The 14,636-nt window shown below is 43.7% G+C and overlaps 1 protein-coding gene across 1 annotated transcript in view; it reads left to right on the top strand.

Annotated features, from left to right (window-relative positions):
* The window catches only part of LOC144101844 (cytochrome P450 3A56-like), a 36,851-nt gene that overhangs the window by 9,288 nt on the left and 12,927 nt on the right, over positions 1–14,636 (top strand). Inside the window, exons 4-8 of the mRNA XM_077635065.1 lie at positions 2,306–2,402; positions 4,055–4,180; positions 6,144–6,387; positions 11,574–11,704; positions 13,183–13,258. Of these exons, the coding sequence (XP_077491191.1) occupies positions 2,306–2,402; positions 4,055–4,180; positions 6,144–6,387; positions 11,574–11,704; positions 13,183–13,258 (674 nt within the window). The remainder of the gene's footprint in view (positions 1–2,305; positions 2,403–4,054; positions 4,181–6,143; positions 6,388–11,573; positions 11,705–13,182; positions 13,259–14,636) is intronic.

Below are 14,636 nucleotides of genomic sequence, written 5' to 3'. Positions count from 1 at the left end.
ATTAAGGCGAGTGTTTGGTTTGTAAAGCTGCTCAGCTGATGTTGTCCTCTCTAAATGCTGGAGAGGGTGAGGCTAGCCCGTTGCTTCAGCATAGACTCAGTCAGTGAAGAGAGTTCGAACTTTCACTAAGCAGGTTAGGTTTCATTGCATCTTTTGCAAGCTGCCCAACCGCACCATGTTGGCCTGAAAGGATATCGTGGTGCTTAAAACATGGCCTAAACCCAACGAAAGTGAGGATGTTGAAGGCAATGTGAATGAGCTGAGAGCGGCGAGGACGTGTTTGCAGCGCCACTGTGACCTTTTAAGGGTCTATATACAGCCGGTGTCAAAAGTTAAAAACACTGAGGGCTTTGCTTATAGGCTGCACAGTGCAACTTCAGTGGCATCCGTAGAAGTCGCAACCTTCCCAGCGGTGATAACCGGTGACCTTTTTACCGTCATAAAATATGAAACACTGGAGATGCTTAACCGGCTACATGGCGTTTCCCGGAAACAAACCCTCGTAGGCGGTAAACCTTTTGACAAATGGCGTACAGACCAACCGATGCTCCCTGTTCCTCAGCTCTGCCAAAAATAAAGGCATCAAGTTTCAGAACAACAGCAAGTTGAACAAAATGCGCCACTTCAGCTGTTTCCTGTATTTGAGTACGCGTACTTCCGCCATGCTCCTCTCTTTATTCAAGGTTTACAGGCAGTGTCGCTATTCGAAAGATGATTCAGGGGATATTCGCAGTAGAGGTAAGGCAAAAACGGCGTCGAGCACATGTAATTGGAGTTGCAGCTCCAGTACAAGATTGATATAACCGGAACGCCACGTGTGCGGCAATCAAATCTGCCTCGTACTAAGCCTTCGAACCGCGTTAAATAACTTTGATTGCTCAAAATCGAACCGAACCTAGCAATGCTAAAGAAGGTTGAAAATGAACACATCTTCTGAATGTTTCTACATCTTCTCGTTTGTGCCCTTCTCCTTCCTTGCGCTCCACCCCTGTAGTATCCTCATCCGGGTTCCACTGTGTACAAATAAATAAATATCGCCCTTCGATTACCCGCTCCATTCTTTTAATAGAGAGGACATAAACTGACACTTGCAGTTTTAACACTATGCACTTTTATGCTGTTTTGTAATTCAATGTTGTGGATTAATTAAACTCTGTGTGGTAGACGGGTCCAAAGCGAGATACGAGGATAGACAAGGAGAGCTACGGTGGACTTGACAGAATGGACTGTGCCGGCATTTTACTCACGTTCGTTGCGTCCCATGCTGGCTAGATAAGTGACGAGGATTCCTTGTCCAATTCAGTGAACAAGGAACTCGTATGCAGTTCCAAAATGTCTAGACTTCTTCAGACGTGGCCACTGCTCATGATTCATTTGATCATGCCTGACCAGATGAACGTTCACCAAAACCTTGATTATAAGGACAGACACACAGAAAAAATTAGACTTACAAATGATTTTACTGCATGAAAGCAGAGAAGCTTATAATGTACAGCAACAGGGCAAGCAAAACAACACGCACAAAGTAAACAGGCTCCGAGGCATCGATAAAATAACGAGCGCACCGTCACATGCTCAGATCGGAGCTGGTTAAAAGTCTGAATGCGGCTAGCCAACAAGTCGACCTCTTGTTGTGAAAGCGGAATGCTTGATTCACTTATCTCATGTCCTGATCAGAGTTTTAGTAAGGAACTAGACCCCTGCGAAATCAGGTTTGCGGTTGCGGCTTTCGCAGCTTTTGCGCAGCTCAAGCAGATGACTGCCAGAACCGGTGCGAAGGGATCGGTATTGTTGGCTGGTCTGCTTGTTAAAACACCGGCCCCTTCAGATTATGTAGGCCCGCCCGCCAAACATAAGTTTTCCATAGTTAATTTGCGATGTGCATTTGATTGAAATTCGTCAGCAGTTTCTTTTTATAGTGTTTGATTCGTTGTATATGTAAGCAAAGCAAACACTTTTTTTTCACTTTCAGGATACCGACAAAACAACAGCGAACACACGCATGACCTCCTGAGCCGCCCTTAACCATACAATTTCATTTTATTCTTTTTATGCTTATTTAAGTGAAATGATATATTCGGTATATTTTAAGGTCCGCAAGTTTTGATTTTCTGATCCACGTTGTAGTTAGCGGTCAGGGAAAGAGTGTAGCATACCCTCTTTTTGTTCTTTCTAATGTCATATCGACTGGTTCACCTTATTGTTGTAAGCTGTGTACAATTTTCAGTCTAGCCTCAAGCGCCTGGCTCCCTTCACTTTGTATAAGAGGTTTAAAAGCCGTGTTCATGCCATGTTTTTTTTTCAGTTACTACAACGGCATAATGCCTGGCATTGTGCTTCGAGACCTCGAATTGATGAAGCGGATCTTCATCAACGACTTTCAGTACTTCACCGGACGACAGGTGAAGCCCGATCTCCTAAATTCTGAATCTATTCTAGCTGCATCAATGAGAATATAACACTGCACTAAAGGATTGTCTTGACTGATCACCAAAGTACCAAATGGCAGCGATAAAACATTACACAAAGTGTCGATCACGCTTCCTTGCTGTTGCATCAAGAAAGCACAACTTCATCATTTGAGACGAGAGAAAGTGCCATTCAAAAAGAACAGAGCGCACAAGTGCACACTCTTTACACGAGCAGTAATCAGAGCGCTGCTAAATTTTTGCAATCTGTAGCGACATGACTGAAACAATGAGAACCTACTTTTGGCAAACTTAGCCAGCTCAAGCCGATTGTTTTCGTCGTTTAAGAGGGGATAAGGAAACGCAGCAGTTGTGGTTACAACACTACACATGCCGAACTAGGCGGGTGTGTACAGTCGACAATACGATAATGTAAAGTGGCAACGCATGAAAGTTCTCACCGCAGGTCGCCTCTGATGCGAAGGACAGTCTTGTACGAATGGCAAAGAAGGTAAAAAATTGAATATATGTAAAAATTCTAACGATATATTATTTGCGGTATTGTTGAAAATTTCCTACTCCAAAATAAAAAAAGAAGTAAATGCGTTTTAGGTGTTTGTTTCTTCTTTACTGAGGAATTTCCGCGAGGTCCACATGTTCAGGTCCACGTGTATGCATGTTGAAGTCTGGTCTACACTCTGTGTTGGAGCTGAGGCTCGCAGCGGAAAAAGCGCGCTTTCTCAAGCCCAAACCAAGTACCTAAACGATCATTTAGCGGCGCCTTTTTATCTGGAGCAGAGAAGAAGGGGAAAATCAGAGGGGACAGGATCAAGCGCGTGAGGGGCCTGGGACATCCTGAGAGCAAGAGTCCCCGCAAGAGCCTATTCGTATTTTTCGCATCATGACCTCCTCATTACAGTCCAGGGCCCCGGTAATGTTAAACACAACTGGGGGAAATACAGCGCCAAAAATCGAGCCCCCCCCCCCCCCCATCGCTTTACGGATAGTTTAACAATTAGCGTGCGTATCATTCATAGACATCACCACTAATAATGACATTTGTACAGAGGAGCCACACAATGCAGAGAGGAAATTTCGTATCTTCGAGTAACACCTCATCGGCTGTGTCCTGAGTGCTGGTGACGCGACTTAGCGCCCGAAACCCTCGAGCGTGGTCTGTACTGAGGATATATACGTAGAAATCGGAGCAGCGGAGTCGAGTTATCTCGTAGCTGATAGCTACCAGCGCTGCCAGCATCAAGGATAGACGCGTCCCTATAACAAAGGAACATGTCGATACCTGTACGGTATGCATCAAGGACACTGGGGCGCACAAGACCTGCGAGACAAGCTCACTACATTGTGGTCGCGCCAGCATAAGCTTGAACACCACCTAATGAGTTTTCTGGCTGTAGTGGGGAGGGGGGTCGACTGGTTGTGTAGCATGGTGAACGCTACGAAGGCCATTCAGTGGGTGGTTGTCAACCAGTTCATACCAGTGGAAGTGGACCTGAAATGACAAGAAGTGAAAAGCGATTCACGACGTTTAAAGTAAAGATAAAAAATAGGTACCGGTGTGATCTCTATGGTACACCGTGAAAAAGCCTTGTGACGCTGTTTTCCTTCACAATTGCTGGTGATTATAGATCATGACCGTCGTGTCCAAGAACCTTCCCGTGAACGAAGTCCGGCTCACCAGACTGTCCGGCGATGATTGGCGCCACCTGAAAAACATTGTTCTCCCCGCCTTCAAGACAAGCAATATAAAAAAGGTAAGTGCAATGCCAAGTTGCTGCCCAGAGACAAAAATAAATGTCTGGAACTTATATCCGGCTGTAGAAAAGCTGTACGAACTGTACTGTGAAAGGACATCACTTCACAGTGTAGCTCGATCTGACTCCTAGGACAATACCGAGTTAGAACATAGGCGGTAAAAATTAAGGGTGTTTCACCTAAGGGGGGGAATTTTTAAAAACAAGCTTTTCAAGCCAGAAAGTGCACTTTTCGACACAGCATTGTCAGCGGTACACAGTGCATCGAAATCCGGCCAAGCAAGTAAGCTGGTTATCTAATATTGACTATGGTTTTCACTGTTACATTAAATTTCCTCATTTATTGGGAGGAGCGTAGCCCACCGTAAGTATAATATTCGTGTCAGTTTTTATAATTTTGAAAACGCTGTTACCCTCAGTGCTATGGCTATACTGACGAGCTATGTAAAGGGAGGGCTTTTTTTTCCTGCAAGATTTTTTGAAAAGTGCATTTATTTTGGCCTTATGTAGGCAAAATTTGTTGGGTTACAGTGGCGGGAAGGACTGCGTTTTCGGAATTCTTAAAACTGATATAAATATTACCTATATATAACTTACAATTGCCTGCACGGCTCTCTCTAATTAGCGGGACTTAAAGTAATATCTCAAAAGTTCCGTGTTTATTATTTCTTAACCAGCGTGCTATTTAGCACGTCTTAGCTGCACTCTAACGTACTACAACGCTGACAATGCTATGCCGAAAAAACGCTCTTCTTGCTCAAAAAGCGTATTAAAAAAACTGCAAAACATATTCGTTGAATCACCCGGTTCACTCCAGAAAAGAAACGCTATGCTTAATTAGTCCAAAGCGATGTGTGTTGCCAACAATTTCGGGGAGAAACCGGGAGTCTAAAGTGCATAGTACTGAACCGGGAATCTCGACGCTGCCGGCAGGATTGCTCTTGCACCCAGAGATTGCGCGGACTGTCTTCGGCCTGTTCTTAGGGTGCCAAGCAGGCTAGAACATTGTCTTGGTACTGTGGCAAACCGGGTACAAGTGTTCGCGCCATTGTTAGCTCTTTCGTCCTGTTCCAGCGCATAGCTAGGTTATGATTCGTTCTTTTTTGTATTCTGCGTACTATTAGGGTGTAGCAGACTCCCGAACATGCAGTTTACGTAGAGTTGGTAGCCGTTCTTTTTTAAAAGATGTCTCCACGCTCACCTGGGAGATGGCTCGCATTCTTGAACACGACAACATGGGCACAAACGGAATTTCTTTGCCGTGATCCCACCCAAGTTCCTCTACTACATTAATAGTAGCAAGATGCGGTACTTTAAGTAAGTCTCTTGCATTCGTAACTCAAAGTATTTCTTTTTGTGCAGCGTACTACTCAGCACATATGCTCCGATATGGGCATAAGTGACGAGCGAGTACACGGAGCATGAGACCTTTCTTTAAATATAAAAATCGTGCAATCTATTTCCAAAGCTTTGCATTCAGTGTGGTTTGCATGTGCGTCTGCTCGTCTGGAACGCCATTCCGCAGATAGAATCCGAAAATATGTATTGCCGAAATGAGCACCGCATTTCAGCTTAGCAATTTGTGCACTAGAAAAACTAGTGTTCTATACCTAAGGTGTGTGAATCGGAGCTTGCAACCATTCCTGTAACATTTTACCAGCTTGGAAGCGCTACCAATTACACGGGAGACGGGGTTGCTGCGAAAAATGACTCTCAATTCGGCTTGTGAATGACGGACAACGCCTATATTAGTAGTCTGTGTCTTTACATCAAACTGGATGGCATGCTTACTTTATAGATTTCTCGAAAACCCCTGTCTTAATGTTCTGTGCTCTCTGGCAAACTTTACGACAAAAAAAAAAACACTCTGTGAGGACAAGAGACATAGACGGCTAACGTCACTGCTAAATCATCGGCGTCCCTCAGGCAAAACGTCGCATCACAGTAGGAATCCTTGTTCCAGGCCTTCCCCTTAGTGCGAGAATGTGCCGAGGAGTGCTTCCGAGTTTTCGACTCCAAGCTGGACAGCTCGGACGGTTGCATAGAGGTGTTCGGGCCCTTCTGCAACATGGCGGCCGACTTCGGGCTGCAGTTCTTCGCCGGAGCCCGCACGGATGTCCAGCGCAACAACGCGGCTGCGGTTGCCCTGTCCGAGTCGGCGCGGCAAAGCGTGGGCCAGTTCGGTGGCGCCGTGCTCTTCTTGCTCAGTAAGTGTGTGGTAGTAGTGGTGAACCAGTTAACATGCATTACGCATGAAGCACTTCGGAATAATCTCCGAAATGAGTCGAAATCGCCGAAATGGCGGCCGAAATTGGTCGGTAAACGGTAGAATATAAACTATATAAGCAGTAATACGTAGTTTTAAATAACTAAACCAGAGAAAGCAGCTTGCTTCAAGAGCTCGAATGAAAACCAATGACGTATCAGCAGTTATACTTCTCTTTTTTTTTTTTACTTGCCTCACGTGGCCCACAGACCACATACACTTCACAGCTATCGTTCGGTTGAAGGAGCAGAAACCAAAACAGCGCAATGAAGAAATTCAACTGGAAAGTTTTTAGCGGTCGTAAGCGAATATCACGGAGTGATCCAAGAGTATTAATGTCTAAGGCATTGTTTGAAATAAGAAAGCAACGAAGTAAACAGTTAGTATCTGTAGCACTTTGAGGTCTTTCACCGCTGAATGAATTTATTTTGCTAATATTATGTTTACGATTTTACTACTACGTTAATAGCCCGTTGATTGATAGCGAAATGGTAAGACCAATTACGCGTGAGAAAAAAATTAAAAGGCAAAGATCGCAACTGAATATATGTAGTTTAAAGGGTAGCGTCAAAGAGAACTGTACGCACGAAGGACAAGTAGAATACCTGAGGCTGCTGAAATGAAATTCACAGCAGCGAGTAATGAACCAGCAGGGTTAGATCGGCCGGATTTAGCTGGCCTGCGCAGCATAAACGCTGCAAGCAGCCTACAGCCAGTGTAGGTCTATGAAAAAGCAGCATAAAACATACGATGTCAATGCCACGCCACAAGCTACGATAAAAAAAAAAAAACTAGCTGGCAGCCGTTAACCGTCTCATTGCAGAAACAGGATAGCGCAACTGTACAGCAAGAATAAAGGCGTAGACGCAGCACTCTTATCTAATTTCAACTGAGTACAAGAAATACCACATTGCCGACATTAACGGTCAGGGACGTACTGGCCTGTTTACAGTACAGAGACGAGAAATCATGGTAACGGAATAACGTCGTTAAGTTTTGATATGCACAAAAAAACAATACGGATATATGACCTTTGCTCTCACCGTAGAAATCATAATGACATCTGTGGTTAAGAACCCGCCCCCTTCCTGTTGCAGCCGCCACTATAGCCGTACATGCATCTACTGCCATGCCACGTCATTACCACAATGATTTCAAACTAAATAGTGCTGCGCTAGGTAAAAGAGAAGGAAGGTCAGAGAGGGGCGCTGTTTTTTAATGAACCAGTGCACATGGGTTGGCCAGCACAAAATGATCTTCAAACACGGGGTTAGAATATGATTATGCATGTAACTCGATACCATCTACTGCCAAGTGCCAGCTTCCGAAATAATGACCCCGAGCGGAATGTCATCTTTATAGAACTTGACGAATTAGTACAAATCTAACTAATCATCCTTCGCATTCATTACCATGACACCCACGGCACAACATCACTGTTGCTCAGCATAAAAATTGCCTAATCATTCCCATCTTGACGATTCACGTTAGCACGATTCACGTTAACTTTTCTTAATTGTGAACGAGGCTTTTAATGAAATATCGTTGTGGGGTTACCACAAAATAACCTTCCCGACCAGGAGCAAAATCTGGTCGTTCGCCACGTTTCGTTTACAATGAAAAGGTGTCGACTTGCCCAAATTTTTATCCTACTCTCCACAACAACGGCTGGCTAAATCCAGTTTGAACGAACCAGTACATGCGCGACTAAGTACTCAAGTTTAGGGGCGCGAATAGTACTTTTTTAAACAGAATCTGATACTTATAGGGCAGTTTTACTATCGAATGAATACAAATAGCGTAGTCAGAAAGATAATCGAATATGAATCGAACAATAGAGGAACCGATTCGAATGTGAATCGAATACGTGAGTGATGATTATTCGCTATTTGTATACTCATACACAGAGAACATTCGTGCGATACACCGAAGCGACTAGTGACGGGGCTATAAGCCATGGAATTAAAGCTGTAGCTGATGAAAGACACTACAGTGACCTCCGCTACAGGTTACGCAATACGATTTCGGTGTATTTAACATATGACTGTCATGTCATGCGCATAGGAAAATTAACTTTTGCTACTGGTGACGGCAGCGAGCAGGCTTCTTTTTTGGCGAGTGCTCCTCTTTTTCTGCTATTAGGCTGTAGCGCTGCACCTCATTTCATGAGGGAGACGCGACTTTGAGCCGTGGCCTCCAACATATCCAGAAATTCTACACAAGCGAATTTTTACAACAGGAGTTGTTCATCAACTAAATATTTTCGCTTATAATTAGATTGGTCTATAATAATCAATATAACCGCGGATCGCCCCTCTGGACGCTTGTAGTTTCCTGCTATTTGTTATCAAAGATGCACCCTATTTGTTATCGACGGCAGTCTTAACTAATCGATGGGGGCACGGGAAAATCTTTAAAAGCAAGATTTTGCGGCGGACCAGAAGATGACACGATTCAAATCAATAAGTTCATGATAGCATTTTACAATATTTCACAGTTTCCTGAATTACTGTAAAAAAACCAGCCCATTGGTTTTCTATGGCAGTCTTAACTCTCGGTGCTATAGGGCAGGACATACTTTAAAAGCAAGGCTTCACTATCCACCGGAAGGTTAGGCTAGAGAATTCTCATGAATATGTTCGTATAAAAGTATCTGAATGTTCCACAGTTGCCTCACAAAATTAAAATTGATATCCAAGAAAGATAGACTTGTGTCCAGCATGAAGGTTGAGTTTGATAAACCTGGCTGGAACGTGTCGCGTCTACCAATCCTGAGGGTCATATGTGCCAGCTTTATGAACACCGTCACAGCGATGGACAGCATGCCGGCGTTGAACCCTCCTTCCCGGGCAGGCTGGTCGCTGCAGCATGCTATAGGACGAGTCGGAATGGGCGCTCTTTTCCAAACAGCCGTCGAGAAACATTACGGATGCCTCACTCGACTTTCGTGCCAATTATTCTAAAACTATTCGAAACGTTCATCATCAAGTATAATTTTAATATTGCACTCTTTGCCGATGCACTGACTGTGCGAAAAATTTTAATATTCACCCACTGCCACTCAAGGTCCTTTAGACAGGATTCTCTTTCGGCGCCATGTGGACTCGTAGACCTTTTATTGCGACAGATCGGGACGACTGCGCCAGTGCGACGCCGATTTCGTGACACCAACTGAATTTCCCACAAAAAGTTATCCGCATACAACTACACAGCCACATACAACTAAAGCAAGAAAAAAAAACATGCCGAAATCACGAGCTTAAATGAGAGCTTGGTGCATTCGGTTATATCATGCGAACATATGGCGTGGGCATGGAGATATTTTTTGCCGCTCAGAATTCAGCTGCCTCTCGACTGAGTAGGCGTCGTATTGTGGGGCATTCGTAAATGTTGCGGTACAATTGTTATCACATCAAGTGTTTTTTTTTCCCCGTCTGGATTGCATACAAGGTGTTCCAACTATATTTAAAAATAGGTTTTTCAGTTAAACCCGGTTTTCTACATAGCGTTGCCAGTTCGGTATTGCATAAAAATAGAGCTAAGGTGTGCTAGCTAGCAGGCTGGTTAACTAATATTGAATAGGTAACCTTGAATAGGAAACCAGTCGAACGCACAAAATGCACCGAAACAAAACTACGCGCCGATCCGTCACGATATCGCTTACTGACAACCACGCTCACATTCCCTGTAGTCTTCTGGATACCCTTAGACGAGCCTACCGAGAGGTTTTACAGCGCGAAGGAGAAGTTCTCTGACTGATGAGTCATTGAAACTCCCTCAGAACTTTATGCTGCTACTTCTGCGCTGTCAAGGTTGCCGGTGGATGAGCGCTAGGGCCGTCTAGTTATGACACATGAGCATCCATTTGATCGAAAAGGTGGCTATACTTATTCTGCGTGCTTTAGGAGTAAATATTTTGTTGCATATTGGACGGTTTCAACCCACGGACAGAAATTCAAAACGCATGAAAGGGTACGCTATGCATATTTTGGGACATAATTATCTTATCCGCAGCTTGTAAAAGAAAACAAAAATTTGGGGACACAGTTGAGACTCCCCATTTGAGGGGGATATGTCCCTATATATTCCTTACAGCTCATCTGCTTGGGCAGCACCGTCTATGCGCAACCGGTCAGCCGGTGAAGGCGTAAGTTTCCAACTAATACGTCGTGCCACGAAGCTGATATGATTTGCCTCCGAAAAACAGCCTACTCCAGCCGAAGGTAAGGAATGTGGCAAATAATAGGATAAAAAACAAGTCAAAGCAAGGTGCACATAATATCTTCACCTTTATTATGTTATACGGCTTGCGGTCAGTATAAAAATTACGCTCGAAACATGAAGCATCCCACTTAACAACGCCGGCCATCGATAATGAGCCTGAGTTACGTACACCTCTTGATTAACCTCATCGGTTATTTCCGACAAAGAGGCCACCAATTTTGTTTATTTTGACATTAAACATATTCTTCGTTCCGGTATCCAGTTTTACCTTATTATTTCGACCCTATAAACTTCAAACCTTTCTAGCACCCTGGTGCCAAGTTCAAAACAACACAGAAGCAACAGGACAACCACAACTTACTGTGCTTCTAGCAGAATTTCTTTTTCAAGATGGCATAGAAAGCCATTTCAGTCACATGTCCAACAGTCTGGGACAAAAGTTTTGAAATTTAGGAAGTTGTAAGGTATTGACCGACATAGAAATATTGAAGGTAGTGGTTAATTCTCCTGATATATGTTGGAAAATTTTTCTTTAAAATGTTTCCATCGGTCGCATTGAACAGTTAAGTCTGCCATATAAAAACAATGGGGAAACTTTTGATGATAGCGAAAACGTCAATAGAAAAAAATTCAAGACTACCGTCGGGTGATCTGTGGATATATTCATAGTTATATTGAAATATTACATCATATGAAAAAAACTGCGTTCAGAAAATGTTTCCGGCTCATAAATTCTTTTGTTGAGAACAGCTGGGTACGAAAACAAAGCTTCTCTTAGCTCAGGAATAATGTTTTACCTTATATTATCGAGTGATCCTCTTCGATCAGGTACCACCCTTCAACACATAGGTATTAACCAGCAGGTATAAATCAACGCTCACACTTCCCGATCTGTCTTTCCAGACCTTCTTCCGGACAGTCCACTACTGCACAAGACTCTCCTCGGCGTGCGGTCGCTCTTCACGCAGCTTCCATCCGATGAGATGATAGAAAGGATGACACCTATCATTAATCACCGCAGAGAAAATCCAGACGTGAGTAAAAGTGTTTTCAATCACCGCATTCCAGCTTGACTAGTGTCCCCACAAGCGTAATAAAGCTGTCTTGCATTCTCATCGACAGAATTGAAGCTGGGAGAACCTTTTTATTCGTATTTTAAAGCGGCAAGTTAGTCGGGCCCTTGGCTGCATTCTGTCAGAACTAGAGCTTTTTAGAGCGCTGCTCTTAGGCGCCCGTTCCTGTATTCCGCTTTCTAGCCGTCGTCGTCAGAGTTGGCGTAATCAATGTGTCACGCCACCTGACAATCGCGCCAATCAGCACAAGTGCTCAGCCCAATATTGGAAATAGAAGGTTTCACCTTGGCCCTTTGTAGGACCGGCTTTTGCCAATACATTTCTAAAAAATTGGAGGACGCTTAAGCTTCGTATTTAAGAGTGAGACGCGACAGCGTGTCGCAGCGTTGCCGTAGAGTGCACGGAACGCCATCGCCCGTTCGGCGCGACGCATGGCTCGTTGGACAATTTAAGGAAAGGACGCCTGTCTCACATATCTCGGGGAACACCCGAACCGGGCCGTAAGGGAAGGAAAATGAAATGAACAATTGCTTTTAAGGAAAGGAAATGACGCCTGTCTCACATTTCTCGCTGAACACCCGGATCGCGCCGTTATTGAAGGAAAAATAGATCGATCAATCAATCAATCAATCAATCAATCAATCCTTAACGCTGTCGTGTTAAAAAGAAAAATAAATCGATAGGCAGTTCAATCAATCAATCTATCAATCAATCCACCAATCCATCAATCAATCAATCAATCAATCCATCAAACCATCCATCGATCAGTCCATCAATCCATCAATAAATCCATCTATCAAACAATCCTTAACGCTGTCGCGTTAATATCCCTTCCCTTACGGCGCGGTTCAGGTGTCCGCCGAGATGCGCCATTTTTCGCGTACGGACAATGACGCCGACGCCGACGACACCGGCTTTTTTGCGACACGAGCTCCTTAACGCTGTCGCGTTAAAATTGTCCCGGTTAGCTGCGCTGCTGGGGAGCGGAGGAATGGACAACTGTAAGGTGGCTGCCACGGGTGGACTCGGGAGAGTGGCTAGCAGGGTAACACGGCACCTACCAGAGGTGGCAGCTGGCGCGCGAAGAGGTGCGCTCAAATCTCGCATTACCGACTTTCGAAATCATCTGTCAATTTTTATTTTGTAGCTGAGTCATGCCCTCTGATTTTGGCTGTACAACGCAGGTATGTCTAATAGTGAAGGCGCAATCTTCTTAGTGATTTCTTAGGCGTAAAAGCCGACAACGAGAACAATACCAAATGCTAAGAGCATATTCAACAATGGCTCGCAGAGTAGTTTGCACATTATTTCGAACTGTAAAATAAAAGAAGGCTCCTTTCCAGAAGTACAGCCATGACACACTCTTTTCCGGCCTAGACATAACTGTACCGCACCAAAGCACACTGCGTTTAAATTTTCCACCCCACTCCTTTCAATAGCCCCAAAAGGAGGACGTGCTTCAGCTACTGCTGAACTCAGAACGAGACGAAGCCAGCGGGAATGGAAAAAATGAAGGCAAGTATTACTATAGCTCTTTTCTTTTGTAAGTCATCTCCCGTTCACTCTGAGACCACATTTTTCCTTTTATAATAATAAACAGAGCGCAGCTAATGCCAGCAAGAGTAACAACTTCTAGCCAGATTGTAAAGCACCGCTTCAAAAAAAAAAAGCTAATACGACTTGTAGCTGCTGCGTATTCCTTTAGCTGAAGGGCAAGAAATTACAGGATTGCACTTAAGTCCGCTTAAGAGCGGGAATGCCAAAGCCTTTTCCTTTCCTGGATTTCTCTCTTTATTTTTGATTTTTTAAAATTTTTTTGGTGAAACTTTGTTGGTTCATTTTCATTTTTTTCTTTACTCATTTGCTTTCTTTCCTGAATTTTATTTCTTTATTTTTGTTTTGTCTTTTTTCTTTATTTAAATTATGTAAGCCTTCTCACGCATTTACATTGTTTTTTTCATCGAATCAGTCACACAAAACCTGCTTCAAATACAAATTTATTTTAAATAATTTAATTAGTTGACTAATTGCAGGTTACCAACCAAACATTTCTAATTTCAAGATCTACTCCCGCACTACCTCCCACAACCACAACCTTTGCGCTTTTGTCTCCACACAACGACATAATCGTACGGACAATATTTGCGGACACCTTTTGCTGGCGCGACATAACAATGTAATGCTTTCGCATTAACAGTATTTTAGATCAAGGGCTCACACTCATCACGCAAGTGGGGCGGCACCGGCAAAAGCCTCTCCCATAGGCCAGTAAGCAGAATAAAGAGAGGAGATAGCAAGTTGGAAGCGAGATTTGGCAACAGTGAGTTCTAACACACCTAGGAATGAGAACACGTCCGAACCACCGTCGACTGTCGCATTCCTTAAATAAAAAATCGAGTAAGTGCGCGTTCATTCCACTCATTATAGCCACTCTTTGTGAGCAGATTAAAAATGAGGGCGTAGGATCGCCAAGCAGCCATGCGTGTCCAGTCCCGTACTTCACGTTACGGGTGGATTTCCGCAAATCTGAATGCATTTTGCATAACAAAAAAGGCCGGCTGATTTGTAATGTTTTTACAAGCGACATCTTTGTTTCATGACGGCATTAGTGAATTAAATGAATTTAGCCTGCATAATGCTTTGCATGTGTACTTATTACCGTACTGATGCAAACAGACTCTCGAAGCAGTACGCAGTTAAAAAAACCGCATATTTATTCATCGGGAACGCAAACAACTCTGGAATGCAGAAATCCGAATTTGCGCGATGTTTTGAGGAGGCTGCTACGCGCAGATATCTAGAAAGTTAGTGCAAAACCGCACGAATGAGATATCAGAGTCACAAGTAAATTCTGTTCACCTCATTTCAAACTTTCTCATATAAATTCGATACA

The sequence above is a fragment of the Amblyomma americanum genome, chromosome 8, assembly GCF_052857255.1.
Source record: "Amblyomma americanum isolate KBUSLIRL-KWMA chromosome 8, ASM5285725v1, whole genome shotgun sequence".
In the NCBI taxonomy this organism is placed as follows: Eukaryota; Metazoa; Arthropoda; class Arachnida; order Ixodida; family Ixodidae; genus Amblyomma; species Amblyomma americanum.
Note: the sequence above shows the minus strand (reverse complement) of the source record. Positions and strands in the feature narration are given on the sequence as shown.